Source organism: Spermophilus citellus (assembly GCF_964194105.1).
Source record: "Spermophilus citellus genome assembly, chromosome: 16".
NCBI classification, from domain to species: Eukaryota; Metazoa; Chordata; class Mammalia; order Rodentia; family Sciuridae; genus Spermophilus; species Spermophilus citellus.
Window position 1 is genome coordinate 76827251 of NC_138196.1, and position 16250 is coordinate 76843500.

The 16250-nt window shown below is 45.0% G+C and overlaps 1 protein-coding gene across 2 annotated transcripts in view; it reads left to right on the forward strand.

Annotated features, from left to right (window-relative positions):
* The window catches only part of DOCK5 (dedicator of cytokinesis 5), a 188358-nt gene that overhangs the window by 110249 nt on the left and 61859 nt on the right, over window positions 1-16250 (forward strand). For both annotated transcript variants that reach the window (XR_014019101.1, XM_081269061.1), the window contains exons 13-21: window positions 478-603; window positions 2537-2661; window positions 3433-3531; window positions 5417-5489; window positions 6934-7037; window positions 7951-8134; window positions 13251-13348; window positions 13583-13672; window positions 15089-15189. Coding sequence is in view for 1 of the 2 variants with exons in the window: in XM_081269061.1 (XP_081125187.1) it covers window positions 478-603; window positions 2537-2661; window positions 3433-3531; window positions 5417-5489; window positions 6934-7037; window positions 7951-8134; window positions 13251-13348; window positions 13583-13672; window positions 15089-15189 (1000 nt within the window). In the remaining variant the exon portion in view is untranslated. The remainder of the gene's footprint in view (window positions 1-477; window positions 604-2536; window positions 2662-3432; window positions 3532-5416; window positions 5490-6933; window positions 7038-7950; window positions 8135-13250; window positions 13349-13582; window positions 13673-15088; window positions 15190-16250) is intronic.

Below are 16250 nucleotides of genomic sequence, written 5' to 3' on the forward strand. Positions count from 1 at the left end.
ATTCTGCTATAAGTAGCAAGAAATTGATCCCAGCATATTTATGGAATTGGTGTGTGTCTGTCCGTGTGTGTCCCCCCCCTTTATCTGGAGAGTGGAGAGGCCTTTTGTTATGCATTAAACTGCCTTTTACTACAGTACTTAATCTGTTTCCAGCTTCATATAGTATTATAGCTTTACAACATATTTTGGTATCAGCTTGGACTGTCTTTATTTCTTTTCTCCCACCCATGTAAGGATCTGTTCCTATTGCTATCAAATTCTCAAAGAAATCCTATTGTGATTTTGATGGGAGTGTCATTAAAATTGTAAATTAGCTGGGGGAGAATTTGCATCTTTACAATAAGGTCTCTGTTATTATTATGCAACTCTTGATTTTCTCAACATTTCTGTGTGTGTGTGTGTGTGTGTGTGTGTGTGTGTGTGTGTTTTATATAGGTCATCCAGAAAACTGAAAGTCTATCTTTTCTTTTCTTAAAGGACTTTGGGTGTCCTTGAAGCTATTGCCAGGTGACCTTTCGCAGGTTCAGAAGAATTTTTCACACTTGGTGGATAGATCAACCGCAATAGCCAGAAAAATGGGCTTTCCTGAGATAATCCTTCCCGGTAAGCACTGCGCTCGCTTGACCATCCGTGTCCTCTTCCCTGTGAGAACTTGATCCAACAGGACACAGGAGGCCATTGGGGTCCACAAGACTCAGTTACTCGCCTGCAGTGGCCCCAGGATGGTGGAGGTACAGAGCTCCAGCACCCTGGAAAGCTACACCATAAGCAAGACCAAGAAAATGCTCTTACTGGAACTCAAAGCTCTCTCCCTCTGTTCTGCACAGACCCTGGCAGATGCTTCCCTAGCTAGACTTCAGACAGGAGTGGACACGGCCCAGGGCTCCCCCTGCAGGAGGCTAACTGGACACGTTGGCATGTTCCCCAGCGCTGGCTCCTTGCTCTGCTCCATTTCCTTAAGCTCCTACTGTGTTCTGGCTCTGCCCTTTTCTGTGGGGACAGGAGCATAGACATTCGTCCTCGGCATCTGCACTGGTACCTTGAGCTCCTGTAGTCCAGAGCTGGTGCTCTTCTGCTGCGTTTCTCGGGGAGGGGGCCTCATCCATGCATCCGCACGGTTGAAAAGCTGAAATCCCCCTTTGCAACTCACAGAGTTGGTGAGGAAGACCTGCCATTTTTTCTTGAAAGACCTCTAATCCATTCTTTTGTTCATCTCCGTCACCTCCACCAGGCTGGACCCGGGGTTTCTGCCCTGGACAGCTGTGTAACTTCCCTGAGCGGCTCTTCCTGCTGATTCTCCCCCTCCCCAACCTGTGGCATGGACGAGTGTTCACCTGAGCTCACCCCACTTCCTCTCACTCCTCCTTGCTGATAGCATTGCATAGACTTCCATTTATGTGCAAGATGAAGATGCAGATTCTTAATTTGTCCTGCCGGCCTGTGCGGGAAGGGATTTGACTTTTGTCAGTCTCTGAAGCCTCGTCTCACCCCGTACCTCTCCTACCTCTGCCCTTTCCACCAACTCCTCTCTCAGCCCAAGATATCAACTTGAAGGAAAGATCCCCACAGCGTCCAGACAAGGTCATTGCCCACATTTTTAACCTAACCATGCATTATTTTACCTTTGGGAGACCTGAGATGCATCATTGGGTAATTTCACTTTGTGTGGACATCATAAAGTGCATTTACACTGCCTAAAAGACTGTGACATCACTAGACTATGTGATCTCGTGGGACCACTGTTATGCATGTGCTTCACTGTTAGCGGAAATGATGTTCAGCTCCTGACCGTTTTTGACATATGACCAATGGAGTTGCTGTGTCAATTAAGGCTCTTGGCACACACTGTCAGGTTCTCTGTTGGCAGAGTATGTCCATTAGGATGTCAGGTTGGAATGTTGGAGCAGTCCCCTTTTCTTCCCTCCCAGCCACTGTGGGCAGTATCATCTTTTTAACCCCCAAAGGGAAAATTGGTAAAAATGACACCTGTTCCAAATATGCAGCCCAATTTTCTTTCTTGTCGTGCTATCAGGTTTTAGTTTTCTTTTTTTTTTTTTTTTTTTTTACACATTGGGGGCAGTTTGATGTCATACAGATTTTGGAGTCATATTTTTTTAAATCCTGAGTCCTCTCATCCGGGAATTTGAAATGCTTTTCATGTATTCCAGGTGTCTGTGGGAGCCACACATGTATTAATTAATTAATTTTAAATTTGTCATTATTTATGTTAAAATATCACACTCTCCAAATAACAATATGAAAAAACCATCTTGTCACTGTATCCTAACAAAATATACATGTGCTCATTGTTAGTCAACAATTATCACCCAGTGGAGTGAGGAATCACTATTGGAAAGACATGTTGGTATAGAGAGCAGTAAGCTGAGAAACACGTGTGGAAGTCTGCTGAGAGCACCGTTTGTTGTAATCCAAGCATTTCTTTCTCTTTCATATCTTTCTCTTTCATATTCCATCCTCCGAACCTTTGAAATGACTTCTCTCAGCAACACTCACAGGGTGGGTTGTCCCCTTGCAGGAGATGTTCGGAATGACATCTATATCACCCTGATCCACGGCGAGTTTGACAAAGGGAAAAAGAAGACGCCTAAGAACGTGGAGGTGACCATGTCTGTGTTTGATGAAGAGGGCAACCTGTTGGAGGTAGGTGTCACGGAGTCCTGCCGCTTCACACCCAGCGCTGTACGGTGGCGGTGGACTTCCCCACCCCATTGTAGTTATTCTCCACATCAGGGTGGATTGCATTTTTCCTACGGGAAGGAAATAAAACTGATTATCATTGACCAGTTTTACTAGCGAACCTGCTTAGACTTTTTTAAATTTTCCTATTATTGATTGAGCCCTTGTGCTGCCTGAGTTCATTCCAAGTACATACCTTCCCTTGTTGGTCATCTCATAGCTTTGCTGACCAGAGTGGAAGTGCCCACTGAGGCCAGGTTCTCCAGTACAAGGTGGTTCATTACTAGGAAGAGACACAGCCCTGAATTTGAGCGATCATGCTGAACCATTACACCAAGTCCCTAAAGCAGAATGCAGACCCCAGAGAGAGACCATTCTCCTCAGACGGCAGAGCATCCACACGTGAGACCTGCATCCTAGTCCCTGTCACCAGGCCTCTGTTCCCCGAGAGAGGAGAGAGAGAGGAGAATGTGTGCCTCAGGATGGAAGAGAGAACAGAAATCTCAGGACGGAGGAAGAGTCACACAGTGTTTGGTCCTTAGCTACTTCCAGGTTTATATGTCAGACCTTCGATGGAGTAGTAGAAATTCAGTCTGGCTCTGCTTATCAGCCCCCAGACGAGCTTACAGATGCCAGTTAAGGGCATATGCTGGGCATGGGGGCTCCTGCATGGTGTGTGGGAAGCTCTTTCCTAGACCATAGTATCCTCTCCTAATTTTTCCTTTCCATCCAAAGAAAGCCATTCATCCGGGTGCTGGCTATGAAGGCATTTCAGAATACAAATCAGTGGTCTATTACCAGGTCAAGCAGCCCTGTTGGTATGAGACTGTCAAGGTGAGCATCTGCCATTTGCAAGACTTTTTATCTGTTAAACCTCCCTTAGATTCCTGTCTGCTCTTTAACCTCCGAATCATTTCTAACCTTTCCTGAAGTTTTAGATAAGTTGCCTGTGGGGTGCAGTAAGAAATGAATTGGTAGTCATAATTCTGACTCAGAACCTCTATCTTTAATAAAATTTCAGCCCTCTTAAATAGCAGTCTCATTCATAAATATAGAGAAATTTGAATAGAGAAACTTGTGGTTGTCACGATGCAATCAGCTTGCCAAGATGGTCCAAAACTAAGCGGAAATTTTCACACTCTGCAAGCAGTTTCCTAACGTGTTTTTCTTCTTGGCTCCTACCCAAGCTTTCTGGGCCTCTTTTCAATTTAAATATGGGTCTTACAAATTCCAACGTGGTTTTCAAATCAGGCATCTCCTTTGAGTCCCACAGAGGCTTCGGCAACTAAGCAAGCAGACTTTGTAAAGCCCTCTTCCTGATGAGGAGACTGAGACTCGAAGAAATTAAGTGACACCCAGGATCCTAGAGCTCCTTCTGTCCGAGCTAGCTCTGGAGCTGCCTCTTCTTGAGATGTCGTGGGTCCTTTCCGATTGTCGGGGCCATATGAGCTCTTCATAGAAAACTAAAAAGAAAGTGGCACAAAACCCAGAGAGATTGCACTCATATCTCAAGAGAGAAGCAACTAGTGTCAACTCTTATCTAGTTCGTGTTGGAATGACATTGCTCCTAAAAGTTTTATGTTGTGCACTTTTTTTTTTTTGTACCAGGAATTGAACCCAGGAGCACTTAACCACTGAGCCAAACCCCAGCCCCTTTTTTTGTATTTTATTTAGAGACAGGATTTTGCTGAGTTGCTTAGGGCTTTGCTATGTTGCTGAGGCTGGCTTTGAACTTGTGATCCTCCTGACTCAGCCTCCCAAACTGCTGGGATTACTGGCGTGGGATTACATGCCCAGCTAGGTTGTGCTTTTTAAAGGTAGTTATCTCAGGTATTCTGAGTTCTCCAGAAACAATTTTTGGATGTTTATATAATGCTCCATTATATGGTCATGCCAGAATTTATTGAACTATTCACCACATATTCCTGCCCTTTCCACATGGCTTTTCTCCTGTCCCCTCTGTGTATAAAGAACAGAAACCTTCCTTGCCTCCATGCTTTATCTTTTCCTTCTGTTATGGCCCCTGATTATTATCATCTCATGGACAGCTTGCAGTCAGAAAGGTCCTATCTAGACCTCAAAATACCACTTGGGAGTATTTGATGTTTCATATTGGAATAAATGCTAGAAATCCTGCATAGCTCCATGCTCTGAATCTATGATCAACAGCAAGATGAACTTCTCCTGAGATTCTCATGGTTTGAAAATAGTTCGATCTCTTGTGAATAAAACCTTGTAGCAAGTCTCACTCTAAGCATGCCTGCTGTGGTAAGATCCTAAAATTGAGAGTCTCATTCTCGTTATATTTCAAAGTAGCTGGGAGTGAGGATATAGAATGTACTCACATGAAGAAAGGATGCAAGTTGAAGATGGTGGCTATGCTAGGTACCCCGATTTGATCATTCCACGAGGCCTATGTGAATCAAAACATCATGCTGTACCCCACAAATATGTTCATTATGTCAAATAAAAATAAATTCATTAAAATGGAGCCTCCTTCTGGGCTGGGTATGTGGCTCAGAGGGAGAGCGTTCGCCTACCGTGTGTGAGGCACTGGGTTCGATCCTCAGCACCACATAAAAATAAAATAAAGATCTTGTGTCCACGTATAACTAAAAAAAATAAATATTTTTTAAAAATGGAGTCTCCTTTTGTAAAATGAGCCTCGGAGGCCAAGAGCTAGGTGTCAGTAAACCGTAAACTCCTTGCCGTTTTGCAGGTGTTCATCGCCATAGAGGAGGTGACGCGCTGTCACATAAGATTCACCTTCCGACACAGATCATCTCAGGAATGTAAGTATTAGGAGGGCTGTGACATATTTCCATTTTAAAAAGAAAAAAAAATGGACTCTTCCTTCACAATGCTTTTGTGGATCAGGAGAATAAGCTACTTAGAAACTAGATCTTGGGCAACTTTATTTCAGAATTCATTGGTGCCAAGGAAGTCAGACCAAGGATTGTGCCGGGCTTCCAAAAATCTTTATTATCACCATCTCTCAGAGTCCCTCCCCGGCATGTGTCATGGGAGATGCTAAGAGATGCCACGTGGCAAAAGGGTTCCACTGTGAGGCAGGTGTCGGAGATGCTGCACGTGATGTTTCCCTCTGAGACGTTCTCAGTGGGGGATCTCCAAGCTCACCACCATCGAGGTCTCTGTGAGCAGGCATATGCGAAGCCCTGTTTGCACACTGCCTTGCTGAGTGCCCACGGTCATCTGATGACACTTCCTGCTTTTATGCACATTAATACCACAGGGCATAAGGCGCAGCAAGGCCAGGTCCTGGCTAGGATGGGATAGAGCTGCACTGGGGCCGAGGCATCCACTGCAGATGCACAGAGCCAGATCCCAAGTATGAGAACTATTTTATTCCAGGTTGTGGAGGAGCCCTGAGAGGTGGCCTGTGGTGGGGGTTGGGGGTTTTGTTTTGGGGTGTGCTCATCATAGCTTTATCCATGACACCCAGCATTGGAATGGGCCGAAAACCATCAGCAGGAGAGCCGGTAGAGAGGTGGTGTAGTCATACAGTGTGTCACTGCTCAGCCACCCCTGTCCCTGCAGACCCTAGAGCCGTACCTCTGATGAGAGCAGGCCACAAGGTCCCAGCCACAGAGGTCAGGGCGGGTTAGCAGCGAGCCCAGAGGCTGGCCCAGTGCCCGGCCTCCTCATGACGCTAGACCTTCCTCCCCAGATGCCACAGGACACACCTAGGCTGTGTGTTGGGGAGGGTGGACAGGCAGAGGCCTCAGGCAGCAGCATCCACCCTCACAGCCTCGGTTTCAGAACAGCAGAAGTGGAGATGCTCGAGAAGGGTCTGAGCAGGGCAGGCAGGGGCTGGGGTTGGATTGGATTGGGGGAACCTCCCTCTGGCTGGGTATGGAGACAGTGTTGGGCGGAGGAGGACTAGAGAGACAGACCCGTTAGGAAGAGAGCCGTTTAGGATGTGACCTTGATGTGCTGACGTGGGGTGGATCGGTAGCCACTTCCACGTTCTGATTTGGGTGACTCAGTGGATGCTGATCTCGTTTATTAGGGGATATAGGCAGAGCCCAGAGGCTTGGGGGTGCTGGGTGACTTCAGTTGGAGGTCTGGGAGACACACAGGGCTACCTCCTTGCTGACTAGTGTTGACTACAGTGGCTGAGCAGCACACCCCGGAGCAAGCGTGAAATTAACCAGCCCAGTTCTCAGCCGCTGGTGTCTTTCCCCATTGCTCAGACACATATTTCTGTCTTTCCAGCCAGAGATAAATCAGAGCGTGCTTTTGGGGTGTCCTTTGTGAAACTGATGAACCCAGACGGCACCACCCTACAGGACGGGAGGCACGACCTGGTGGTATACAAGGTGCTCCAGACGGCTGGATTGAAACTGGCCTTTTAGACCCCTTTCAGATTGATGTGTGCAAACATCAGCAACCTCTCCAGAGCCCCTTAAAACGTCTAGAAAGACAGAGGGGGCCCTGATGGTCCCACCGTGTGGCTTCTCAAGCCTTTCTGGAGACAGTGAGTTGCACTGCTGTTGAGTTCTGGAAGAGTGTCTTACCCTCAGGCAGAGATCATGCCATGGCTCAAGGAGCCAAGGGGCTGGTTCCTCTCCTCGACATCATCCTGCACTGCACACAGACAGTGTGTCGTTGGCCCTGGTTGGAGTGTGAGCACGGTGGGATATGGTTTCCATGTCACCATAAATGATTCCCTGCTGGCTGGGTCTTGCTTCCTTCCCTGAGAGCTGTGCTCCTGTTCTTCCCCTCTAATGCTGGTGAGCTCTCACATCTACTCCCAGGGTTTGGAGTAGACACTGGAAGATCTCATGCATCCAACAACATCTGGGGGGTTGTACCGTTGACAACTCTTTTGAGTTGTATCTGATGAATATTTTCCATAACATTTTGTTCATTTGTAAATAGCTTAGAAGGCATAGCAAGCTCTCCATCAATCCATTAAAGTAAAATGTGACCATTTATAGGTTCAAGAAAGTGGAGTGCAACCTTATTCTGCAATATATGTATTTATTTCTGGCAGAGACTAAGATAGTCTGGTTTGTAGTTCACAACTTCCTCCATTTTCATTCTGTGATGAAGTTATTTCTGGGCTCAATCCCTGTGGAAAGATATGATAGTGTCAGGGTGGAGGGGATCGGGAGTATGATTTGGTAAAGCCTGCATCTCACACTGGAAGTACGCTGTGCTCCTGACAACTTTTCTATTGCCTGTGAGAGACGTTGCCTGTTTGGTGTTCCTAACCTGCTCTCTTTTCAGGGGGACAACAAGAAAATGGAAGATGCTAAGTTCTACCTGACCCTGCCTGGGACCAAGGTAGAGATGGAGGAGAAAGAGCTCCAAGCATCCAAAAACCTGGCGGCCTTTACCGCAAGCAAGGAGAGCACAAAGGACAGTTTTCAGATCGCCACCCTGATTTGCTCCACAAAACTCACCCAGAACGGTAGGTGTGGTGACCACGTGGACACCGCCAAGCTCACCGCCCAGTCCTCCTGGGCCTCCTGGCTAGACTCCAGGTGCTGTACCACATGGGGCCAGGCCTTCCAGGGTGGGATCTGGACAATTGGATTCTGCTCTCTGCTCTTCCAGTGCTGTTCTGGGCGGCGCTGATCAGATTGCAGAACTTTCTGAGGTTTTGTTGTCCATCTTTAAAATAGAATGAAAGGCATTTCCGTTGTTTTTTTTTTTTTTTTCAATGTTGTAAAACCTATAAGTATGTTCGCAGAGGCTGTAAATCTGCAAGTCTTGTGTTTCCTGCCTTCCAGGCAGCGACTCTAATAATGTGTTGTAGGGAGTGTGTGCCCAGGAGGTGTTGGATGAGGGAGGATGCTGGCAAGAGCTTCATCAGACTCCTGCCCAGGCAGCAATGGCAGAGAGCAGCGTTTCCTGTTAGAGTTTTTCTTTTCCTCGTGTATTCACCCCTTTCCTGTTTTTTCCAACAAGAAGTCAGGAATTTTCTGCAAAATCAGCTGATTGGTCTAAATGGGGCTTCATTTGGTCTCTCCTTCCAGTCTCTGATATCAGTTGTGGCTTTGTATATAATGTGGCTTTTGGTAGCTAATGACAGCTACTCATTTCACCTATGCCACACGCATGGCGTCCCACTGAACATAGTGAGTCAAGGACTGGCTGCCCAGGGGCCCCTGCTTTAGAAATCCTATATCCCCTGTGCTGTGGAGAGGATTTGAGCAAAGGACCTGGCAGGAACTCTGCCTTACAGAAGTGCAAAGATAGACCAAACAGTTTAGATAATCTAGTACAAAGATCCAATCTTGGCTGGTCCTAGGAGGGTGGATATTGGGTTTGTTTTGATGAATCATGGCCGGCTGGAGGATAGGGATGGTATTCAGCTTGGGCAAGTGGCTTCACAGAATGAAGTTCAAGTCTCCATATGGGAAAGTAAAAACTCACTCATCAAAAATTAAGCCAGAAAACATTCTGAGCTTTATAGAAGACATGGCAGAATTATACCAGCCACATAACCCTCATTATAGAAATGATTAAAATAACAGCTGGTAGGGGTTCAAAGGCGCAGTATTTTTCTTAAAATATTTATTTTTTAGTTGTAGTTGGACACAGTGCCTTTATCTTATTTATTTATTTTTATGTGGTGCTGAGGATGGAACCCAGGGCCTTGCACATGCAAGCGTACTACCGCTGAGCCACAACCCCAGCCCCAAAAGGTGCAGTATTTACAGAAGATGAATTTGACTCCTTTCAGATGAACCTCTGTAACAATGAAAGCTGTGCACAAGAGTGACTTATGTCTGAGGATGGTTCCCCTTATCCATAACAGGGAAATCATGCAAACAACACAAGTGTCCAATAGTTGGGATCAGTTTAAATATTATAATGTAATTGATGAAATTTATACAGCTGCTAAATTTGGGTTTCAAAACATAGTTGAGGTTGTGGCAGACTTTTTAACATTATGTCCATCATCCCCAGTTTTGTTTAACTACGTGAGGACACTTTACAGACAGATCTCCTGGTTCACATCCCTGCTCTGCCACTTACTGACTAGCTATTACGTCTGGGGCAAGTGACCTGACCTCTCTGTGACTTGATTTTCCCATGTTTAATAACAGGACTATTGACAACACAGATTGAGTATCCCTTACCCGAAGTACATGGGGCCAGAAGTATTTTAAATTTCAGATTGTTCCGGATTTTGGAACATTTGCATGTACACAATCGGGAATCCTGGGGATGGGACTCCAGTCTAAACAGAAATTCACTTGCTTCATCATTCCTTTGTCAGCCGTCATTTTTGCTGTTGTGGTTACATGGACACAGGAGAAGACCAAAAAAAAAGAACTCTAAAAGTTTGGAGAATTCTTCATTTTTAACTTCTTTCTGGTATTTTCCAAATATTTAACTGCAGAATGTCAGAATATTGTTTGTTTGTTTTTTTTTTTGCATGGTAATAAACTGTATAAATCACTAGTGCACTTAACTATCAAAGAATGTTCAAGAGGGATAGGGCCAGTGTTTGTTGAGTTTCTAGTGGGTTGGATCAGCCTTTCCAGACTAGACCTCAGAAGGCAAAAGTAAAACAAAAACTCCTACAAAAAACCAGGAAGGAGTGTGTAAAATTAACTTGTAATAAAATACAAAAGGATGAACATGTTGTTACGATGCTGTTGTCCTCAAGCCAGAGCAAGGAAAGCTTATTGACGGGTAGCGTGCCTCAGTTTCAGTGCTGGGTTTGCTGGTATCTGCTTCACCCCATTTTCTTCACCCCATTGTTTGAAACCTGGGCTGCCTGGATATGGTAGCCATTAGCCACATGTCCCTTGCAAAATTTAAGTTAATTAAAATGAAAGAATGGAGAATGAGGAGACCAGTGGATACAAAATTTCACTCAGGAGGAACAAGCTCAGGGGCTGTATTTTAGCTCATGGTGATGCTAGACAATGATGCCTGCTTCAGAATTGCTGGGAGCGGAGTTTCAGTGTTTCTATCACAAAAACAGTGTGAAGCCTCTGTGTGTCAGTGAACTTGACTTAGCCATTCCACCGTCAATACACATATCCAAACATCAGGTTGAGCTCCACAAATAGATAGAATTTTTATCAATTTAAAAAATTTCTAATTTAAATAACAATCAGTTAAATTAAATTATGATTTAATCCCTTAGTTGCATTGGTCACATCTCAAGTGCAGCTGGTGAATTTCAGAGAGGACAGCACAGATGAACATTTCCAGCATTGAGGAATGCTCCCTTGGACCACACAGTTTGATTAACTTTTTCATCTCCAAAAATACTCACTTCCACAGGGGAAGAGAAACATCTTCCCCTTGGGTCTAAAAAGGGAAGCTTCATCCCAGAGGGGAGTGAGGGAGAAGGGACTGAGTGAGAAAGATGTCACCTCATTGTGAGCATCAGAGAAGTCAGGGCAGGTGACTGACAGTTACGGATTGCTCCTGCGTTTGCTTTCTCCTGATTTGATGGAAATGATAAAGAACCAATGTAATTTATGCAGAGGAAGCAAGGGCTGAAAACATGCACAGGCCGTCCACCGTGAGGGAGCTCAGTGAGCAACGTGGACAGCCGTTCTCCTCTCAAACAGAGAGCCCGGGCTTTTCTCCTTAGCTGAGGATGCCTCTTCATGCAAGAGGTTCAAAGCTGCTGGCGCTGATCACAGACAGATCTTGTCTTGTTTTTACACAGCTAGAGCAGATGGAGGGGTATGGGCACACTTGGTGCTTGGTCCAGATGGAGGTGAGGGTAGACAGTGTCACCAAAAGGGGAGGAGGAGCTCTGGCCTTTGCAGTGTGAGGCCCCGCAGATGACTCCCATGTATCCTATCCTGCACACCCTGGGACATGCGAGCATTGGTATTGCCATAATCATCTCCAGTTTGGGGCTGGGGATGTGGCTCAAGTGGTAGCGTGCTAGCCTGGCATGCACGAGGCACGGGGTTCGATCCTCAGCACCACATAAAAATAAAATAAAGATGTGTGTCCACTTAAACTAAAAAATAAACATTTAAAAAGAAAATAAAAACAATCATCCCCAGTTTATTGATCAGAAAATCAAAACTTAAAAAAAAATTATGCATATATGGAGTATAGCTTCCCATTCTTGTGGTGGTACAGGAGGAGGGGTTTCACTGGTGCTGGGTTCATACACAAACCTAGGAAAGTTATGTCCAATTCATTGTACTGTTTTTTCTATTCCCATCTCCCACCCTTCCCATCATTCTCCTTTTTCTAATCCAGTGAACTTCTATTCTCCCCACCGCACCCCCACCTTATTTTGTGTTAGCATCACATACAGAGACAACATTTGACCTTTGTTTTTTTTAGGACTGGCTTATTTCAGTTAGCATCATAGTCTCCAGTTTCATTCATTTATTTGCAAATGCCATCATTTCATTTATCTTAATGACTGAGTAATATTCCATCGTGTATGTATACCACAGTTTCTTTATCCATGCATCTGTTGATGGGTGCCTAGGTTGGTTCCATAGCTTAGCTATTGTGAATTGAGTTGCTATAAATATTGGTGTGGCCATGTTACTATCATTTGCTGATAGAAAAATCAAATTTTGAAATGGGAAAATATTTTTGCCTGAGTTTATAGGTGATGGGCTTAGACCTTTAAAACAGATTTTTATAGCTCCAAAGTTTATGATTTCTCTTTGTATTTTTTTTTTCCTTTTTAAAATTGTGAGGTCTCGGGCTGGGGCTGGAGCTCAGGGGGTTCGATTCTCAGCATCACGTAAAATAAGTAAAGGACTATCAACAATTTTTAAAAAATGAAAATAAAATTATGTGGTCTCTAATTCTCTCCCAAAACTTATTACTACCTTGAATTTGGGGACTGTCATACCCTTGCTTTTCTTTATAATTTATTAAGTTTATATCATGAAAATTCATCTGGTTTAGTTTTACACATTTTTTCAGTTCATGTAAATCTAATTGCTCTTACGACTCTGCTTGTCTGTGTATTTCTTTGAAGAATTCTGGGGAAGGAAGGATGGCAGAGTAGCAAGAATGTGGATTTTGAAATCATATAAACCTGATATTAAAATGCCATTTCTCCCACCCCCTTAGCATTGTGTGGCCTGAGGCAAGTAATTCAGTGTCATAAAGCCTCAGTTTTCTCATCTAAAAAATGGAAAAAGTGAAATCTCTACAGTGCAGTTGTGATGTTAAAGTGAGTTAGTGCCTGTGTATAAATTCCTCCCTCTGAATCCTCCCAGACGAGGTAGTAATAAGGGGAAATTAGACAAAGACAGCAAATTACAGGTGGGACGTGCTTTTTAAGTTGACTTCTTATGACTGTGATGTTGTTAATTGAGGAGTGTGAGTTCCAGTCAGATGTCCTCTTGTGGTTTTTTTATATTAGCAGTTGTTTCTTTCCCATTGAAGGATAAAAGGATCACAAGATTTCCTCTGACTTAAAAGACAGAACTGAACAAACATATCGGGCGTTGCTTGAATTAGCCATGATTAAGAGCAGCTATCTTTTCTAGAGAGCTCTGTAGCTGTGTCCTGAAATGGCCTGGATTGCTCCTTCTAATGCTGATGTTTGTGATTCCTCTTCCCAGTTGACCTGTTAGGCCTGTTGAACTGGCGTTCCAACTCCCAGAACATAAAGCACAACCTAAAGAAGTTGATGGAGGTGGATGGAGGAGAGATTGTTAAGGTAGGTTTCTGTCTTCAGCTGGAAACATACCTGCTGTGTCATTAGTTCCGCATTTTAAACCCAGCCAGTCATTGTAGATGTACGACTTGTTTTCTGCATTGCTAAGCAACTGAGCCAATTTTAAAGAAAAGGTGATTTTTAACCCCATTCCATTGAAACCTAATAGACCCCAAATTTCTGCAGTGTGGAGCTGAATGAAAGCACCCAGATAACCTCTGTTTCTCTCGTCTTCAGTTTTTGCAAGATACACTGGATGCACTTTTTAACATAATGATGGAAATGTCAGACAACGAAACATACGACTTCCTGGTGTTTGATGCCCTGGTAAGCAGTTCAACGTACCCACTAGTACTTATTCCTGGAATGGGGTAGTATTTCCCTATTAGAAGTAATTGCTTTGAACATCCTCATCCTCCTGCATAGACATGTTTATACATCTCTCTGATTATTTCTTTAGGCTGAATTTCCAGAAGTAAAATTAGAAACAAGTAGCTTACATTCCAGTCTTTTATTTCTTTGTTTTAAATCTCACTTTTTGACCTGGCTTCGCTTTTTCATCAGGAAAAACGAAGGGTTTAATTCAGTTAGAAATCAGGAAACATTTTAACTCACTTTGCCGTCTTCTGACAGTCTAAAACCAGGGGATGCCCTTAAAAAGGAAGGCCATCACTGTGTGGCTGTGCATCCTGTATGTTCATGCCCGGGAGGCTGGCTTCACAGGTCAGAGTCACTTCTCAGTGTCATTAGATACAGCACACAGCCCAGCAGACACCTGACTTTGTCATACAGGGTACTTAAATGCACAGCCTGTCCTAAGAACTGAAATCAGAACAGGGACAGGAGATAACCAGAATCTGGGAAGGACAGGGTGTCAGTGGAGGGGAAGAAGCAGATGTGTCCAAACCAAGCTTCGTTTCCTTGTTGCTGGGGGAAAGGTTCATGGTGGGGTTTTACCTGATGTTGCCACTGAGGAGGAAGGTCAGTTGCAGCTGTGGGTCATTTGACAGCTTGGAAAAATTAATCAGTTTAACAAATGGTCAGTGCATCAAAGCTAAGGATGTAAGATAAAGAGAGGAGACGCAGTATCACCAAGGTGAAGCTGGTCAGGGTCGGGTTTATGGGAAAGAGAAACTCTGGGTGGGGCTTCCATGGAACAAGCTCTGGAGATAAGCCCTGTGGGGTGGGCAGCTGGCTGTGGCATAGATGGAAGTCCCAAGTGCCTTTACTTTGAACACTTTTGTCTTGTGTGGGGGCAGTGTGGTTGGTTGTCACTGTGCACCTTATAGTCATCTACATAACATACCGTGGGGAAGTGGGGAGGCAGACCTCGGTGGAGTTCAGATGATCGGGGATACTCACGCTGTACTCAGAAAGATGTTGGGGTATTTCATTAGCTGTGAACTTGGCTGAGTTTATAAAACCCCTTTCTGCATCCTCCTTCCTCGTCCCCTGACTGGTGTTACCTGTGTAAAGACTGCCCTCCCTTTGAGACAGCCCCTCCTGGGAACAGGGATGCCAGCTGGTTCTGGTGCAGGCATAGCACTTAGCACTGTGCCGATGTGTGATGGCCTCTCCGTGTTAAATAAATATTAACCTCCCAGACTTGGCCTCAGCTCCGGGATTGGACAGCAGGAATGCTGCGTAAATGAGAAAGCAAAGGCACCAGGTGTTTCGACCCAGCTTGTTGGTGGAAAGCCTGGGCTGTGCAGGGCTGCTAATGACCTTGTTCACCTTTGGCAGGTGTTTATTATTTCGCTGATAGGAGACATCAAGTTCCAGCATTTCAACCCTGTACTTGAGACCTACATATACAAGCACTTCAGTGCCACTTTGGCATACGTGTGAGTACGGCTGGAAAGAACCGCGTGGTGTTGGGCTGTTGGGTTTGTTCTCCGAGGGCTGGATTTTGGTGAAGCGAGAGGAACCTGCCTTTAGTAAATGTATCTGTGAATGCAGAACTTGTCCCCAGGCCTCCTGGTGGAGAGCGGGGGCTGTTTAAGCATCACCCCTGGAAAAGGTGTCAGGCCCAAGCTTCCTTCTGGTTAAGGAAGAACGTCCATGGAGGAGTTGAAGGACAGGTGACCAGACTCAGCCCCAGAGGAGCTGACGTTGGCAAGATCCACAAGAGGCACGAAGGGGTCCAGACAGGGATTTAAGCAGAAACAAGTCTGATAGAAGAGGAGGTCCTCCTATCCTCAACCCTGTACCACAAGTGCTCGCTCTGTGGGATTGAATACTCACAGAATTAAGATTTGACTTTTCTTTCTTTGGCATGGGGTGGTTTCTACCTGTTCTGCACTGTAGCCTTCTTTCTGTTGGGGTTGACTAAGGGAGCAGCTGAGATTCACTCTGTGCTTCTCCCTGGAGTACTCAGCTCATGATGGCCTTGTATGTGGCCTGTCACCTGCCACTTCCTTGAGTTCTAGTTATTGTGCAAAGCAATGCGATGAATAGCAACAGGGATGTAGCCAGATTGGTGAACAATATTTTGGACAGCGGCTCATGCCAGATCATGTCAGTTGCTACTGACTGATGTATCAGGTCAGATCTTCGAATCTGGTGTTTTCTAAGCCAAGCAAGCATGAAGGCAGAGAAACACAGGTTGAATGAAGGAAGTGTCATGTAACATAGTTACCAGTTAATGTGATGGTTATGAACCCCCCAGATCGTAGTGTTCTTTCACCCAGTGGTTTTGCCTTCCAAGTCCTTGTTATGAGCGAGGACTGGTATCAGTAGATCCTCATCACACTGAGCCACATAAGACCTTCCAGGTAGTAGTAATCTGGGCTTATTTGCAATACTTGATTGATTCTGTGTGCTTCCTTTGGGTTTTGTGCTAGTTCTAGGAAATGTCATATTCCCAGAAGGAAGGCCCAAAATATCAGCCTCCTAAAAAGCCTGA